We start from the raw sequence: 15,817 nt of genomic DNA on the forward strand, positions 1-15,817 counted from the left end.
CCGGGAGCGAACCATGGTCTTAGACCGCTGGCCACCTGGGAGCTCCCCTTTACGTTACACCCTTATTCTATAATTGATCAAATATTTTTTTCCCTCTCATCAATCTACATACAATACCCCATAATGACAAAACAAAAACAGGGTTTAAAATATTTTGGCAAATATATTAAAAATACAAAACTGAAATATCACATTTTCATAAGTATTCAGACCCTTTACTCAGTACTTTGTTGAAGCACCTTTGGCAGCGATTACTGCCTTGAGTCTTCTTAGCTATGACGCCACACCTGTATTTGGGCAGTTTCTCCCATTCTTCTCTGCAGATCCTCTCAAGCTCTGTCAGGTTGGATGGGGAGTGTCGTTGCACAGCTATTTTCAGGTCTCGCCAGAGATGTTCGATCAGGTTCAAGTCCAGGCTCTGTCTGGGCCACTCAAGGACATTCAGAGACTTGTCCTGAAGCTACTCCTGTGATGTCTGGCTGTGTGCTTAGGGTCATTGTGAACCTTTGCCCCAGTCTGAGGTCCTGAGCACTCTAGAGCAGGTGTTCATCAAGGATCTCTATGTACATTGCTCCACTCATCTTTCCTCGATCCTGACCAGTCTCCCAGTCTCTTTCCCGCTGAATTACATCCACACAACAGGATGCTAACACCACCATGCTTCACTGTAGGGATGGTGCACGGTTTCCTCCAGACATGATGCTTAGCATTCAGGCCAACGAGTTCAATCTTGGTTTCATCAGACCAGAGAATTTTGTTTCTCATGGTCTGAGTGTCCATTAGGTGCCTTTTGGCAAACTCGAAGCGAGCTGTCATGTATCTTTTACTGAGGAGTGACTTCCATCTGGTCACTCTACCATAAAGGCCTGATCGGTGGAGTGCTACAGAGATGGTTGTCCTTCTGGATGGTTCTCCACACTCAATGTGTTTGGGGACCTTCAGTGATGCTGACATTTTTTGGTATCCTTCCCTAGATCTGTGCCTCGACACAATCCTATCTTAGAGCTCTACGGACAAATTATTTTGACCTCATGGCTTGATTTTTAGTCTGACATGCACTGTCAAATGTGGGACCTGACATAGACAGGTGTGTGCCTTTCCAAATAATGTCCGTGCCACCCCCCCAGTTTCCTTAAGTCCACGATCAGCTCCTTGGTCTAACTGATGTTGAGGTAGAGGTTGTTGTCATGGCACCACACTGCTAGGTCACTGACTCCTCCCTGTAGGCTGTCATCGGGTGGTGTTCAGTCCCAGGGTCCTAATACATAGATATTCCTCTTATTAGGTGGGTGAGGATGGAGTACAATTGAGAGTGCATCATTTATGGATCTGTTGGGGTGGGTCTAGGGTGTCTGGGATAATGGAGTTGATGTGTTCCATAACCAGCCTTTCATAGCAGCTAGTCATTGTGGCATGAGTCTGTTCGAGTGTCATTTCTCTATCTGTCGGTCTGGTATCTGTCCATATAGTCTGTCTGGGTATGGCAGGTTGGTTCTAGTGGTGACTACAACCAACCTAACCTAGAACCAACCTAGCCCCAAACCTGATAGCATCAACTTCATGACACAAAAACAAAGTAAGCACAATCTCTCCACCACAAAGAGCAATTTCCCACAAGCCATCTTGAGGTTACCCCTACAGTAGCAAACAACTGAGTTAATCCCCAAAGTGTCAAAGGCAAGAAAATGCCTCAAATGGTACTATTTCTAACTACTGGAAAGTGTTTAACAGCAGCCTCTGTCCAAATGAGGTTGAAGCTAGTCAAGATGCTGGAATTTAGAGGATGAAACAGAGTCATCGATGATTTGCAGAAAGTGACAATATGTGACATTATTCCCGGACCTTCAATGCACAAGTGATACTAGTGTGACTTGGTTCAAATAGCCAATGTAAAGATGCCCACTGTTGTCTATGGCCCAGAGTTTTTCCTGATCAGGTCAGGAAAAACTCTTGGTCCTGATAATAAAATGTTTGATATTTTCAGAAAGAGAGAGACTCACGTTTGGCATAGAGCTCCCGACTGGACACACCCACCACCTCCATCTTGCGCAGGTCCTCCCTCATTCCAAACTCTTTGGGAGAGAGACAGAGACCGACAGACAGGCATGTGACAATGAAGGCCAAGGCAGATTGTGACAGTAGCCTAGTCATCAAAGCTACATGTGCTTTAGCAAACTTCACTAGCATGACAACAAAATAGAGGAGTTGGCATGACAATAAAAGCATGATACATGATGGCATGACAATAAATGCACATTCAGATCTGGCCGCCTAGGCTTATATGAGAAATTTGCACATCCCAAATTCCAAAGCTACGCTAACCCAATAATGGACTAGATACTATGAATAAAGGAAGATACATTGTATACTAGGCTAATTCTAAATCTGGACCTCAACCAGTTCCACTGCTGATTTTCATTATTCCCCTCTAACCAAGGACTGATTTGGACATGGGACACCAGGTGGGTGTAAGACATCAGGTAGAACAGAAAACCAGCAGTATTCCAGACCTCAAAGCTCGGACCCCTGGTCTGCGTATCTACAGTGAACATATCATAGCTGCCTTGCTCGCCATGTTTACATGATGACTCAGCTACTAGAATGCACATTGCTCTCAAATGAAAAAATGCCAGTGGACACTACTGCTCCCACTTGGCAGATGTCCCAATGGCAGAGCCAATATCAGGCTGGTGCGTCTTGTACCCACAAGAACTATGGCTTTCACTGAGAAACGACTCATGCAAACGTGCATTGGTGAACTACAAGGTTCTTAAAATTTGTAATGTACTTTTATTTGAATTTCAATTAGATTTCAGACTTGATTTACTTGTTTTCAGTTTGATAAAACCTTTCTATTTCATTTTTATCTTATTTAATTTCAAGGTTATGGACAGAAAGTAGCCCATGCAGCCTTATTCTAAAATTATTGTTTTCCTCATCAATCTACACACAATAACCCATAATGACGAAGTGAAAACAGGTTTAAAAATGTTTGCAAATATATTAAAAATAAAAAACAGAAATATTTATAAGTATTTAGACGCTTTGCTATGAGACTTGAAATTGAGCTCAGGTTAATTCTGTTTCCATTGGGGGGTTTCTACAACTTGATTGGAATTCATATCGGAATCGGATGATATTAGCTAAACATGCAAACATCGGTGTCGAAAAACCGATGACAAAGCTGACATGCATACCTACAGTTGAAGTTGGAAGTTTACATATACCTTAGCCAAATGTATATTTTGTAGGTGACCAAATACTTATTTTCCACCATAATTGGCAAATAAATTCATTAAAAATCCTACAATGTGATTTTCTGGATTTTTTTCCTCTCATTTTGTCTCTCATAGTTGAAGTGTACAGGCCTACAGGCCTCTCATCTTTTTAAGTGGGAGAACTTGCACAATTGGTGGTTGACTAAATACTTTTTTGCCCCACTGTATATATACACACACACCTAAAGGGGTCCTAAAATTAAAAGCCAAATAGCTAAATGATCCACAGTTTGACCATTTTAACATAATTCCAAATGCCAGCTTTTTCAGAATTGCAGAAAATGAGCTTACATTTCTTTTTAAATCCTTGGTCCTTCAAATTAAAACAAAATCAAGTTGGTGGTGTATTTAATATAAGCAATCTCAATAAATAAAAAAATACATCAAATGTGAAAAAGGGGCCATGGGGAAACAAGGATGGGAAACCATGCTATAGACTAACCTGTGGACCAAATACTGTCAATTAATTCCCGTATGATAAAACGTCACACTTCGCATAGGACACGATAGCAGCGAATTAATGATTCTTCTATCTGAAATGACAATGAGCGATCACTATTATTTACCCTCCGTGCATCGCCTTCTCCAGATGGTTTCCGTGTTGAGAATTTGCCTGAATTTCTTGCAGACGAGGGCCAGGTTTGGTAACTCCGTGCCCGGGAGAGATGAGAATACTTCCACTAAAATCTCTGGGGGCAGATCCAACAGGGAATGCGGGTTCGGTGGTACGGTGCTTGCACTGTCAGCAGTGGCTTCATGGGCCACACTCGGCCCTGCCGCAGCAGAGTTTTCCGGGCCGCCGGTGACGGATTGTATCTCACCCACAATCCGCTCCCCTTCCTCCTCGTCCATATCGGAGTCGCTTCCCTGATCCTGTTGATTATGCCGCTGACGCCGCCTGCACCTCCGAGACTGACCCACTCCACAGAGCCTGGCACACACAGCCATTCGCAGTAGTCACCAAAGGGATAACATTACAACAGAATGTTTAGTTATACAAATCTTTGACATTACTGCACCACAACAACTGCAGTATCGACAATCTCACTGTCCAAGCGAGCTTGGGCGGAAACACGTGACGCAAAATCAACGTGTTCTTCTTCGTCTTTGGTATAATGGCGTTCGCAACAATTATAGGTGCATTCCGCCATCTACTGTACAGGTTGTTAATAAAGATGCCAAAGGGAAGAAATGCGGGCTAAAATTGTTCAATTATAATAATATATATAGAAAAAAGAATCCATACAAACTATCCATAACATTTTAATTCAACTAAATCAGCCTGCTTTTCTGTTCCAATCAGGTCCCAACACAGGCTCAGAAAGATCCTGCGATGGGGGGACATTTCCTGGTGACAGTAGTCATTGCTCTAGATGGATAAAAACCTGTTTTGGCATGGACATTGTCATTGAGGGCATCCACTATTTTAAAGTAGTCAACTGGTGGGCCTCCTATCGCTGAAGGAAGGATCACATGATACCATTCGGGATATCAGGAGGGATCAGCCAATGAATTATACTCTATTTGAATGGCCCTCCAACTGGTAATTACTAGTGGCAAGGCCGGTCCTCCCATTAGGCAAGATTCACACTTGAATTTTGTGAGTCATTTTGGCAATTGGTTCCTCCAGCGCCCCTAATCGGCTACTACATTGCCCGCAGCTCATAGCAATTGATGCAGTTCCCACCCTCTTCCCATTCCTGCTTCTCCGAAGTTCACTCCCACTATCCTTGGTAGCAATGGTGATATGTGTGTGTGTTTTTGGGATTATCCAATTGTGAAACATTGATCAAAATGAATCTGCCAATTAAACTATTGTAATTGTTTTTAAATGTTTGTGTGAGGTAAACGATTCGTGATTAAGGCAGTAGCCTAACCTAGCCTGTTTACGTTAGCAGCTACCAGTGGAAATTATTTCAGTTAAAAGTAATCTATAGAGAATGAAATTATAAAATATACAGACCACAAATTCCAAATTGGCTATACTCAAACTCTTTAACATCATCCTCAGTTCTGGCATCTTCCTCAATATTTGGAACCAAGGACTGATCACCCCAAACCACAAAAGTGGAAACAAATTTGACCCCAATAACTACTGTGGGATATGCGTCCTCTACATTATCATTAACCGCAGACTCGTACATTTCCTCAGCGAAAACAATGTACTGAGCAAATGTCAAATTGGCTTTTTACCAAATTACCATACAACAGACCACGTATTCACCCTGCACACCTTAATTGACAAACAAACAAACCAAAACAAAGGCAAAGTCTACTCATGCTTTGTTGATTTCAAAAAAGCTTTTGACACAATTTGGCACAAGGGACTGCTATACAAATTGATGGAAAGTGGTGTTGAGAGAAAAACAAACGACATTATAAAATCCATGTACACAAACAACAAGTGTGCTGTTAAAATGGGCAAAAAACACATACATTTCTTTCCACGGGGCTGGGGGGTGAGAAAGGGATGCAGCTTAAGCCCCACCCTATCAACTAATTGGCGAGGGCACTAGAACAGACAAATGCACCTGGCCTCACCCTACTAGAATCTGAAATCAAATGTCTGTTTGCTGCTGACCAACCAAGGAGGGCCTACAACAGCACCTACATCTTCTGCACAGATTCTGTCAGACCTGAGTCCTGACACTAAATCTCAGTAAGACATAAATAATGGTGTTCCAAAAAAGGTCCAGTTCTCAGGACCATGAATACAAATTTCATCTAGACACTTGCCCTAGAGCACACAAAAAACTATACATACCTTGGCCTAAACATCAGAACCACAGGTAACTTCCACAAAGCTGTGAACGATCTGAGAGAAAAGGCAAGAAGGGCCTTCTATATAATCAAAAGGAACATACAATTCGACATACCAATTAGGATCTGGTTAAAAATACTTGAATCAGTTACAGAACCCATTGCCCTTTATGGTTGTGAGGTCTGTTGTCTGCTCACCAACCAAGAATTCACAAAATGGGACAAACACCAAACTGAAATTCTGCATACAGTATTCTGCAAAAATATCCTCTGCGTACAACGTAAAACACAAAATAATACAGAATTAGGCCGACACCCGCTAATGATCAAAATCCAGAAAAGAGCTGTTAAATTCTACAACCACCTAAAAGGAAGCAATTCCCAAACCTTCCATAACAAAGCCATCACCTACAGTGAAATAAACCTGGAGAAGAGCCCCCTAAGCAAGCTGGTCCTAGGGCTCTGTCCACAAACACAAACAGACCCCACAGAGCCTCAGGACATCAACACAATTAGACCCAACCAAATCATGAGAAAACAAAAAGATAATTACTTGACACATTGGAAAGAATTTACAGAAAAATGACCAAACTAGAATACTATTTGGCCCTAAACAGAGAGTACACAGTGGGAGAGGAAATCTTTGACTATGTAGAGACTCAGTGAGCATAGCCTTGCTATTGGGAAAGGCCTCCGAAGGCAGACCTGGCTCTCAAGAGAAGAAAAGGCTATGTGCACACTTCCCACAAAATGAGATGGAAACTGAGCTGCACTTCCTAACCTCCTACCATTTTTATATTAGAGACACATATTTCCCTCAGATTACACAGTCCCAGAAAGAATTAGAAAACAAATTCAATTTTGATAAACTCCCTTATCTATTGGGTGTAATACCACGGTGTGTAATCACAGCAGCAAGATTTGTGACCTGTTGCCTCAAGAAAAAGGCAACCAGTGAAGAACAAACACCATTGTAAATTAAACTTATGTTTATGTTTATTTATTATGCATTTTGTACTTTAACTATTTGCACATCATTACAACACTGTATATTTTCATAATATGACATTTGAAATGTCTTTATTCTTTTGGAACTTTTGTAAGTGTAATATTTACAGTTAATTTTTTAAAATTGAAATTGAATTGATTTGCAACCAAATTTGCTACCATGTCTAAGAGACATAAACTATCAGGAAGCGAATATAAAAAACAAATGAGAAAAGAGGCATAATCTCTAAACCAAAGACGGAGGAAATTTCTCAGCATTTTTTTTTATTTTTTTTTTTTACCTTTATTTAACCAGGCAAGTCAGTTAAGAACATATTCTTATTTTCAATGACAGCCTGGGAACAGTGGGTTAACTGCCTGTTCAGGGGCAGAACGACAGATTTGTACCTTGTCAGCTCAGGGGTTTGAACTTGCAACCTTCCGGTTACTAGTCCAACACTCTAACCACTAGGCTACGCTGCCACTAGGCTACACATGCAGTAAGGGCCATCAACCGGTGTGTAGAACAACAAGTCTCCGAGAACAGGCCATTCAATTGCAGAGACTGACGAGCCCCTGTTCGCCGGTTCAAGCAGCGAAGAGGGTAAACCGGAGGAGTCCAGCCATCCACTTCCAACGATGATGACAGCTCTCTGGGGGCACAAGAACAGGTGGCCGCACCAGGCCTAGCCACACTTCCAAACAATGCTAGCGGAGCCGGAGACGCTACTATCTGGGACCCGGACTCAGATTCGTTGCTCCACGTCCCCGATAACAGTTGTGCTGCTGCTAAATCCAAATCCCAGACAAAAATATAAAAGATCCCGGTGAGTGACCATAAGATATGAATGGATCTTTACGGGATATGTTAGTGCCGGTTGGGCCATATCAACATATTTCCCAAGAGATGAGGTGGCCAACTACAATAGGAGCATGGCGAACAGAGAGAGGGTGGAGAGACCATAGCTCGTCTATTCCAAGCAAAACGATGCAGCCTTCTGTTTTTGCTGCAAACTTTTTTCACACACGTGCAAACCTGCGCTGGTCAAGGATGGAACCAGGGACTGGAATAATCTGTGCCACCCCCTCAGCTCGCATGAGAAGTTGCATGATAGTTTCCAGAGGTGGAAGGAGCTGGAGATCAGGCTGGTGTCCAAGCAAACTCAGATGCTTTGATTGCAGGACCATGGACAGCTACAAAATGTATAATAATAATAATTACGTTTGTGGAAAACCTGGGTATCTTTGAAGGAATCATGAAGGAGCATGTAAGAAGAGTGTACTCCAAAGAAACACATGAGCACTACCTCTGTAAAATAATCCAGAACGAAATCATTGCCATGCTGGCAGCAGACTGATATCCAGCAGACAGCGTGCAGTGAGCTAAAAGCAGCCAAATATGTTTCTATAATTTTGGACTGCACACCAGACGAGCAAAACAGAGCAGAGGACCATGGTGGTGCGTTTTGTTTAAACTGAGAATGATGGGCCAGTGAGTAGGAGAGAGCACTTCCTGGAATTTAGTGAACTGCTTGATGCAACAGGGGCAGGCATCACCGAGTTGCTCATCTCAAAACTACAGGAACATTACATTACATTACATTTAAGTAATTTAGCAGACGCTCTTATCCAGAGCGACTTACAAATTGGTGCATTCACCTTATGACATCCAGTGGAACAGCCACTTTACAATAGTGCATCTAAATCTTTTAAGGGGGGGGGGGGTGAGAAGGATTACTTTATCCTATCCTATCCTAGGTATTCCTTAAAGAGGTGGGGTTTCAGGTGTCTCCGGAAGGTGGTGATTGACTCCGCTGTCCTGGCGTCGTGAGGGAGTGTGTTCCACCATTGGGGAGCCAGAGCAGCGAACAGTTTTGACTGGGCTGAGCGGGAACTGTACTTCCTCAGTGGTAGGGAGGCGAGCAGGCCAGAGGTGGATGAACGCAGTGCCCTTGTTTGGGTGTAGGGCCTGATCAGAGCCTGGAGGTACTGAGGTGCCGTTCCCCTCACAGCTCCGTAGGCAAGCACCATGGTCTTGTAGCGGATGCGAGCTTCAACTGGAAGCCAGTGGAGAGAGCGGAGGAGCGGGGTGACGTGAGAGAACTTGGGAAGGTTGAACACCAGACGGGCTGCGGCGTTCTGGATGAGTTGTAGGGGTTTAATGGCACAGGCAGGGAGCCCAGCCAACAGCGAGTTGCAGTAATCCAGACGGGAGATGACAAGTGCCTGGATTAGGACCTGCGCCGCTTCCTGTGTGAGGCAGGGTCGTACTCTGCGGATGTTGTAGAGCATGAACCTACAGGAACATGGCATTGCCAATGTGAGAGGGCAGGGGTATGACAACGGGGAGAATATGAGGGCAGTGGCGGAACTAGAGTTTTATACATGGGGTGGCCAGGGGGTGGCCAAGGTTACTTCAGGCGGTCCATAAACCATGACACAAAAATAGTGTGTAACCCTAACCTGGCATCTAAGGAGCATGAATGAATCCTATGATTGCTGATTAGAGGTAGAAGTGATAATTCACTTAACCCCAGAATTCTTCAATGTGGCAGATAGTGTGGTACAAAAGGGTTACTTCACTAGAATACTTTAACATACTATGAATAGTCAGTGTCTCTACCTTGGAACTGCAGCTCAATTTCTTTCTCTCTCTCTCACTCACACACTGTGCTGTACTCACATACTGAAGAGACTTAGGTCACTCTGTTTTCATGAACATATAATCTGGGTCTATAAGTGTTGAACATCCAAAATATTTTCAGAAAATACATCTCAAGCACCAAGGAGATAATATAGCATTTTTGTGTTGCATAAATTGCATAGTTTATTTACAAAAAAGTACATTTACAAAAAAACACACTGCAATTTGACATACCAGGTATCAAGCAGAAATGTGCTTCAAAAATATAATTAATTTTGGTGCCCATCAATATAGTATCAAATTATTCTCATATATATCATGTTAACTAATAGCAAAGAAACGTTTTGGAATTGGCCAAATCAAGACCAAATTAAAACTGTGTGACATGATACCCTTTGGATTTATAATTTTAGAATGTCAGTGTACTAGCTAGTACACAGTGCAGGTTTGAATCATGATCAGAGGGACCGCCTTAGTGACAAATTATCCTAGGTAGATTTAAAACTGCATAAGTCTGCGGTTATGGTGAGAACTGGCAAAATGTTTCACAAACTCATCCATGTTGAGGGAGCGTGCCCTCCTTGACTCAACACTGAGAATTACGAGGTGACTTAACCTGTCATCAACCATAAGTACAGTAGTAAGTACAGTTTTCCTCCACTTTCTTTTTCCGGTCCTCATTTCTGACATCTAACATTGAGTTGCTGTCAATAGTCCATTTATGCTGATTCCAAGCATACAGAGCATTGATATGATGCTCTGCCTTCGAATGGAACTTAAACCCAGAATCTTTAAACAGCACCTTTTTCCAGTTACAAAAACCTGACTGATGTGAAGGCAGATTCAGGTAGATTGGGCAGAGAAACATGCCTACAGGCGAAACAATAAGTCAAATGTTGACTTACAAAATATTCAAGCCATGGATTGTCCTTATACCAGGAGCTGTTGAAAGCCCTTTTCCTAGTACCATGCTGAGTTCTGGAAAATGTTTTAAAACACAGCTGTAAAACACACCCTCTTCTCTGGATCTTGAAATGTCTGACATACACGTTAAATAATATGTCACATCTCTATGGAAATGTATAATTCAAGGTCCCCAAAGCACACACATCCCTGGGTCGCTCCTCTTTTCAATTCGCTGCAGGTAGCGACTGGAACGAGCTGCACTCAAACAACACATCTCTTCATTTCAAACACTAAATCATGGACACTCTTACTGACAGTTGTGGCTGCTTTGTGTGATGTATTGTTGTCTCTACCTTCTTGCCTTTGTGCTGTTGTCTGTGTCCAATAATGTTTGTACCATGTTTTGTGAGGCACCATGTTGTGCTGCTGTCATGTTGTGTTGCTACCATGTTGTTGTCATGTACTGTTGCTAACATGCTGTATTGTCATATGTTGCTGCGATACTGTGTTGTTGTCTTAGGTCTCTCTTTATGTAGTGTTGTGTTGTCTCTCTTGTAGCGATGTGTGTTTTGTCCAATATTTTTTATTTTTAATCCCAGCCCCCATCCCTGCAGGAGGCCTTTTGCCTTTTGGTAGGCTGTCATTGTAAATAAGAATAATTTGTTCTGAACTGACTTGCCTAGTTAAATAAAGGTTTTTTAAAAAGAAGGGGGAAAAGGTGTCTGTCTGGATGGAAAGGTACATTTCGAAAGTGCCATGCTTAGATTCATAAAGATGTCTAAGATGTAATTATTTGCAAACAGTGTTGCAAACAAGACACTCTAGTTTGACATTGGAGAAATATGGTAAGAATGCTAATTTCTCTGTCCATTCTTCCCTGAAACTTCTATTTTCATTATCCATCTGTCTTTTAAGACTGTTTCAGCCTGACATTTTCATTTGATTGCAAGCTGTTTTCCCCAATCAACACACACAGAAATATAAAAAAGAATTTAATAGAAACATTAGTGATTTTATCAATATAATCATATATTAGGCTATGTTATTGATATTGAACTGATTATATAGCCTACTAACCAGATGTGTTGAAAATTGTCCCAAGGCCAAAACTATTGCCAACCCCTGCTGTACATAGTTTAGCATTAGCAGGGATAGGAAGGGGCAGCAGTTTTTTGTCTTGCGTAGGGCGGAAGAACTTCCAGGACCAGGCGGCCTAACTAGTGGGAAAGGTGTTTACCATTCTTGAGGTCCGACTTCTCCTACATGGTGACCTCTGACTTCATCTACTAACGAAATGACCTTGATAACAGCATTTTCTGCAATTAAATGCAATTACAAAACATAATTTTAAAAATGTAGTCTATTCATATGGTTTTTGAACACTATAATTGGTGTACAGGCCTGATAGCTGCACTTTTAGTTGATGGTTTACACAGCTTGTTGTCCATTAGTCGATTAGGCGTTTCTCAACAAGTTCATATCACGTGAATGCATCCAACTGTTATTTATGACTGGTAAATTCCCACCTCCCACTTGGAGCTCAGGGATGAAAGACACGTTTCCCACTAGTAATTACCAGTTGGAGAGCCGTTCAAATAGATATTTCCCAGTCATGTGGTAAACGTAGAGAATGAGATATATGTATTATTTATACATGTCCCTTTACAGAATCTGTGAGTGCACAGGCAGCGCCATTAAGGAATCTCCATTTTGAAGTAGTACATTTTTTTGCCCTTCTACTACTTCTATGAGTTGGTCCTTCTGTGGCTCAGTTGGTAGAGCATGGCGCTTGTTACGCCAGGGTAGTGGGTTCGATTCCCGGGACCACCCATACGTAGAATGTATGCACACATGACTGTAAGTCGCTTTGGATAAAAGCGTCAGCTAAATGGCATATATTATTATTATTATTCAAACAACCTGAATGGGAGCATACTGCCATCTAGAGTGTGTTGTTTGAACAGGTATAAAGCCAAGGATGGCAAATGACAGCCATCTACAGTTATGGAATGTTTGCTTGCGAGTATAATTCATTGGCTGATCCCTTCTGATTGCCCGGCTGGAATCATGTGATCCTGCCTTCACCCATAGGAAGTCCCACCCAGTTGATTACTTTAAAATGGTGAAGCCCTCAATGGCAATAACCCATGGACATTAAAGAAGAAGAAAGGTGATATCCATGTCAAAACAGGTTTTATCCATCTAGAACAGAGTTTCACAACTGGCAGCCCATGGGTGATTTTATTCCCCCCCATAAAGAATTTCCACGCACAATAAGAAAGATAACCAGTGCTTTCAGAAAGTATTCAGACCTCTTGACTTTTCCACATTTTGTTATGTTACAGCCTTATTCTAAAATGTATTTAAAAAAATAATAATCCTCATCAATCTACACACAATACCCCATCTCTGTACTTTGCTCCGTTCACCTATCCCTCGATCTTGTCTAGTCGCCCAGTCCTTGTTGCTGGAAAGAAATGCTACCATCACCATGCTTCACCGTAGGGATGGTGCCAGGATTCCTCCAAACATGACGCTTGGCATTCAGGCCAAAGAGTTCAATCTTGGTTTCATCAGACCAGAGAATCTTGTTTGTCATGGTCTGAGAGTGCTTTAGGTGCCTTTTGGTGAGGAGTGGCTTCCGTCTGGCCATTCTACCATAAGGGCATGATTGGTGGAGTACTGCAGAGCGGGATGTCCTCCTGGAAGGTTCTCCCATCTCCACAGACGAACTGTGGAGCTCTGTCAATGTGGCCATAGGGTTCTTGCTCACCTCCCTGACCAAGGCCCTTCTCCCCCGATTGCTCAGTTTTGCCAGCTCTAGAAAGAGCCTTGGTGGTTCCAAACTTCTTCCATTTAAGAATGATGGCGCCATTAACTCGCCGATTTATGCATTGATATAATCTGGATACGTTTTATGTATTTATTTCAAAATATAAAGCAAACAATAGATATCCTTTTTGCCTTTTTCTTTAACAAATGGTATGTTGTACCCTCACTCAATTCGAGCCCTGGTTTTAGTCAAACACACCAAGCCCTTCCCAGACAAGGAGGTATTTAATCAGTGCATGTGACCATACTGGAGTATTTGGCTATACCTACATCTATGGATAGGATAATTGTGTCTGTCAAACAGGTAGGCTTACCACTTACCAAGATGAAGAAATATGCTCCAATTGTATATGTTTCTGCCCATAAAAAAAATGTTGGTGCACACGTGCACATATAGGAGGTCCCTTACCAGGCAGAAAGGACTTTTACTTTAACCCCTGCATGGGAGAGTTACACTGTTGCTATCACTATGCAACCTACTACCTATAGTAGGAAAACGAGTTTCTTATTAATAATATCACACCTGTTATCACACATGGCACGACCACATAATTGTTACAATTATAATAAAAATAACACTTTTATATAACATATTTAACATATATTTTAATATTAATGTACACTGTAAAACAGAGTAAGATCGTTTGAGCTTTGGAAACAAGTGCTCTCATAAATGCATGGTGGGCCTCGTTTTGCTGGAGCAGTGTAAATTAAGCTTTATGCTAATTACCCTACCTTAACGAATTTCGTTAATTTACATATCGAATTAATTTATTTCGTCAACACCTAGAGTGGCATCTTTTCCTTGCATTGCAGTCAGAGATGTTTTCTCTCGGGTAGCTGTCCACGGTCCTGAAATCAAATAATTTGAGTTTGCTTCGACACCAGCCTGATCTCCAGCTCATTCAATCTCTACAAACGGTTTAGGGGGTCATGCGACTTCTCATGCGAGCTGAAGAGGTGGCACAGATTCTTCCAGTCCCTGATTCCATCCCTGTCCTCGTAGACTTGTAATTCCCCACACCGGCTGATGGAAATTGCTGCATGCTGAGAAATTTCACCAGCGAATTTCTTTGGTTTAGAGATTGTGCCTCTTTTGTCGTAGTTTTAAAAAAATGTTATATTCGCTTTCTGGTAGTTTTTTTCTCTTAGACATGGTAGCAAATTGTTTCAAATCTCTAAAGATTACTTATAGCTAAAATGATATTCACTAGTAATAGCTAGCTAACGTTAACAGGCTAGGTTAGGCTACTGCCTCAATCACTAATCATCTTCCTCACACACAAACATAAAAGAAAAACACAATCATTTAACTGGTAGATTCACTTTTATGAATGTTTCACAAATTGGATAATCCCATATAAACACACACATCACCATCGCTACCAAGAATAGTGGGAGTGAATTTCGAGAGAAGCGGAAATGGGGTGGGGGCGGGAACTGCATCAACGTTATGAGCTGGTGGCTGGAATGCCGCGGGCGGTGTAGTAGTCGATCAGGGGCGCCGGAGGGCGGCAGTCAATTGTCAAAATGCCGCCCCAAATTCAAGTGTCGCCACTAATCTTGCCTAATGGGAGGGCCGGGCTTGCAGGATGCACCTGAGCTCAATTTCGAGTCTCATAGCAAAGGGTCTGAATACTTATGTAAATAAGGTATTTCTGTTTATTTTTTAATAAATTTGCAAACATTTCTAACAAATTGTTTTCGCTTTGTCTTTATGGGGTATTGTGTGTATATTGATGATAAATAAAAACATATTTGAATACATTTTAGAATAAGGCTGTAACTTAACAAAATGTGGAAAAAGGGAAGAACTCTGAATACTTTCCGAATGCACTGTATGTGATCGTATACAAACGTAAGCAAGGTTTGCAATTATTATCTTTTAGTCTAATGTTATATCTGTTTGAGCTACTTGTTGTCAATTTTCAGTCTACAAATTATTTGTAATTATGTTCCGGGCCCTGACCATCCGCTCAAGAAAAAAAACCGTCCCACGGCTGAATCTAGTTGATGATCCCTGATCTAGAGTCCTCTGAAGCAATGGTGGTAAATGTCCACTTAATTACGAATGCAGCATTACATACGGGACTTCTCAATGTATATATATGTTTTATCATGCAACACGTGCGATATAACTTGTGTCTAAATTAAATTAACCGACATGGAAGAAAAAAGTCAATATATCTATATATACACGCACGTGTTGCATGATATAACTTGTCTAAATTAATTGAACCTTGATGGATGGAAAAATTCGAGCCAGCCAGGAGTCGAACCTAGAATCTTCTGATCCGTAGTCAGACGCGTTATCCATTGCGCCACTGGCCCACAGCCGTCCGGTATTACCTACGCCTATTTAATATACGACGTCATCACGTGAGCCCCATTCATTCCATACGGAGTTAGC

General features: G+C 41.8%; 1 protein-coding gene and 1 non-coding gene across 3 annotated transcripts in view; both read right to left on the reverse strand.

Annotated features, from left to right (window-relative positions):
• LOC118401110 (F-box only protein 31) overlaps nucleotides 1-4,362 on the reverse strand; it is a 28,605-nt gene extending 24,243 nt beyond the window's left edge. Inside the window, exons 1-2 of one of the 2 annotated variants that reach the window (XM_035798349.2) lie at nucleotides 3,845-4,362; nucleotides 2,001-2,072 (exon numbers count right to left, since the gene is read on the reverse strand). In XM_035798349.2, coding sequence (XP_035654242.1) covers nucleotides 2,001-2,072; nucleotides 3,845-4,226 — 454 coding nt within the window. In that variant the 5' untranslated portion in view covers nucleotides 4,227-4,362. The remainder of the gene's footprint in view (nucleotides 1-2,000; nucleotides 2,073-3,844) is intronic. The other variant, XM_035798350.2, reaches the window with a different exon arrangement.
• An 11,303-nt stretch (nucleotides 4,363-15,665) lies between these two features.
• trnar-acg (transfer RNA arginine (anticodon ACG)) lies at nucleotides 15,666-15,738 on the reverse strand. The gene has a single exon. It is a non-coding gene; the product is annotated as a tRNA-Arg (tRNA).
• Nucleotides 15,739-15,817: the final 79 nt, after the last annotated feature.

This window comes from Oncorhynchus keta, chromosome 22 (assembly GCF_023373465.1).
Source record: "Oncorhynchus keta strain PuntledgeMale-10-30-2019 chromosome 22, Oket_V2, whole genome shotgun sequence".
Lineage (NCBI taxonomy): Eukaryota > Metazoa > Chordata > Actinopteri > Salmoniformes > Salmonidae > Oncorhynchus > Oncorhynchus keta.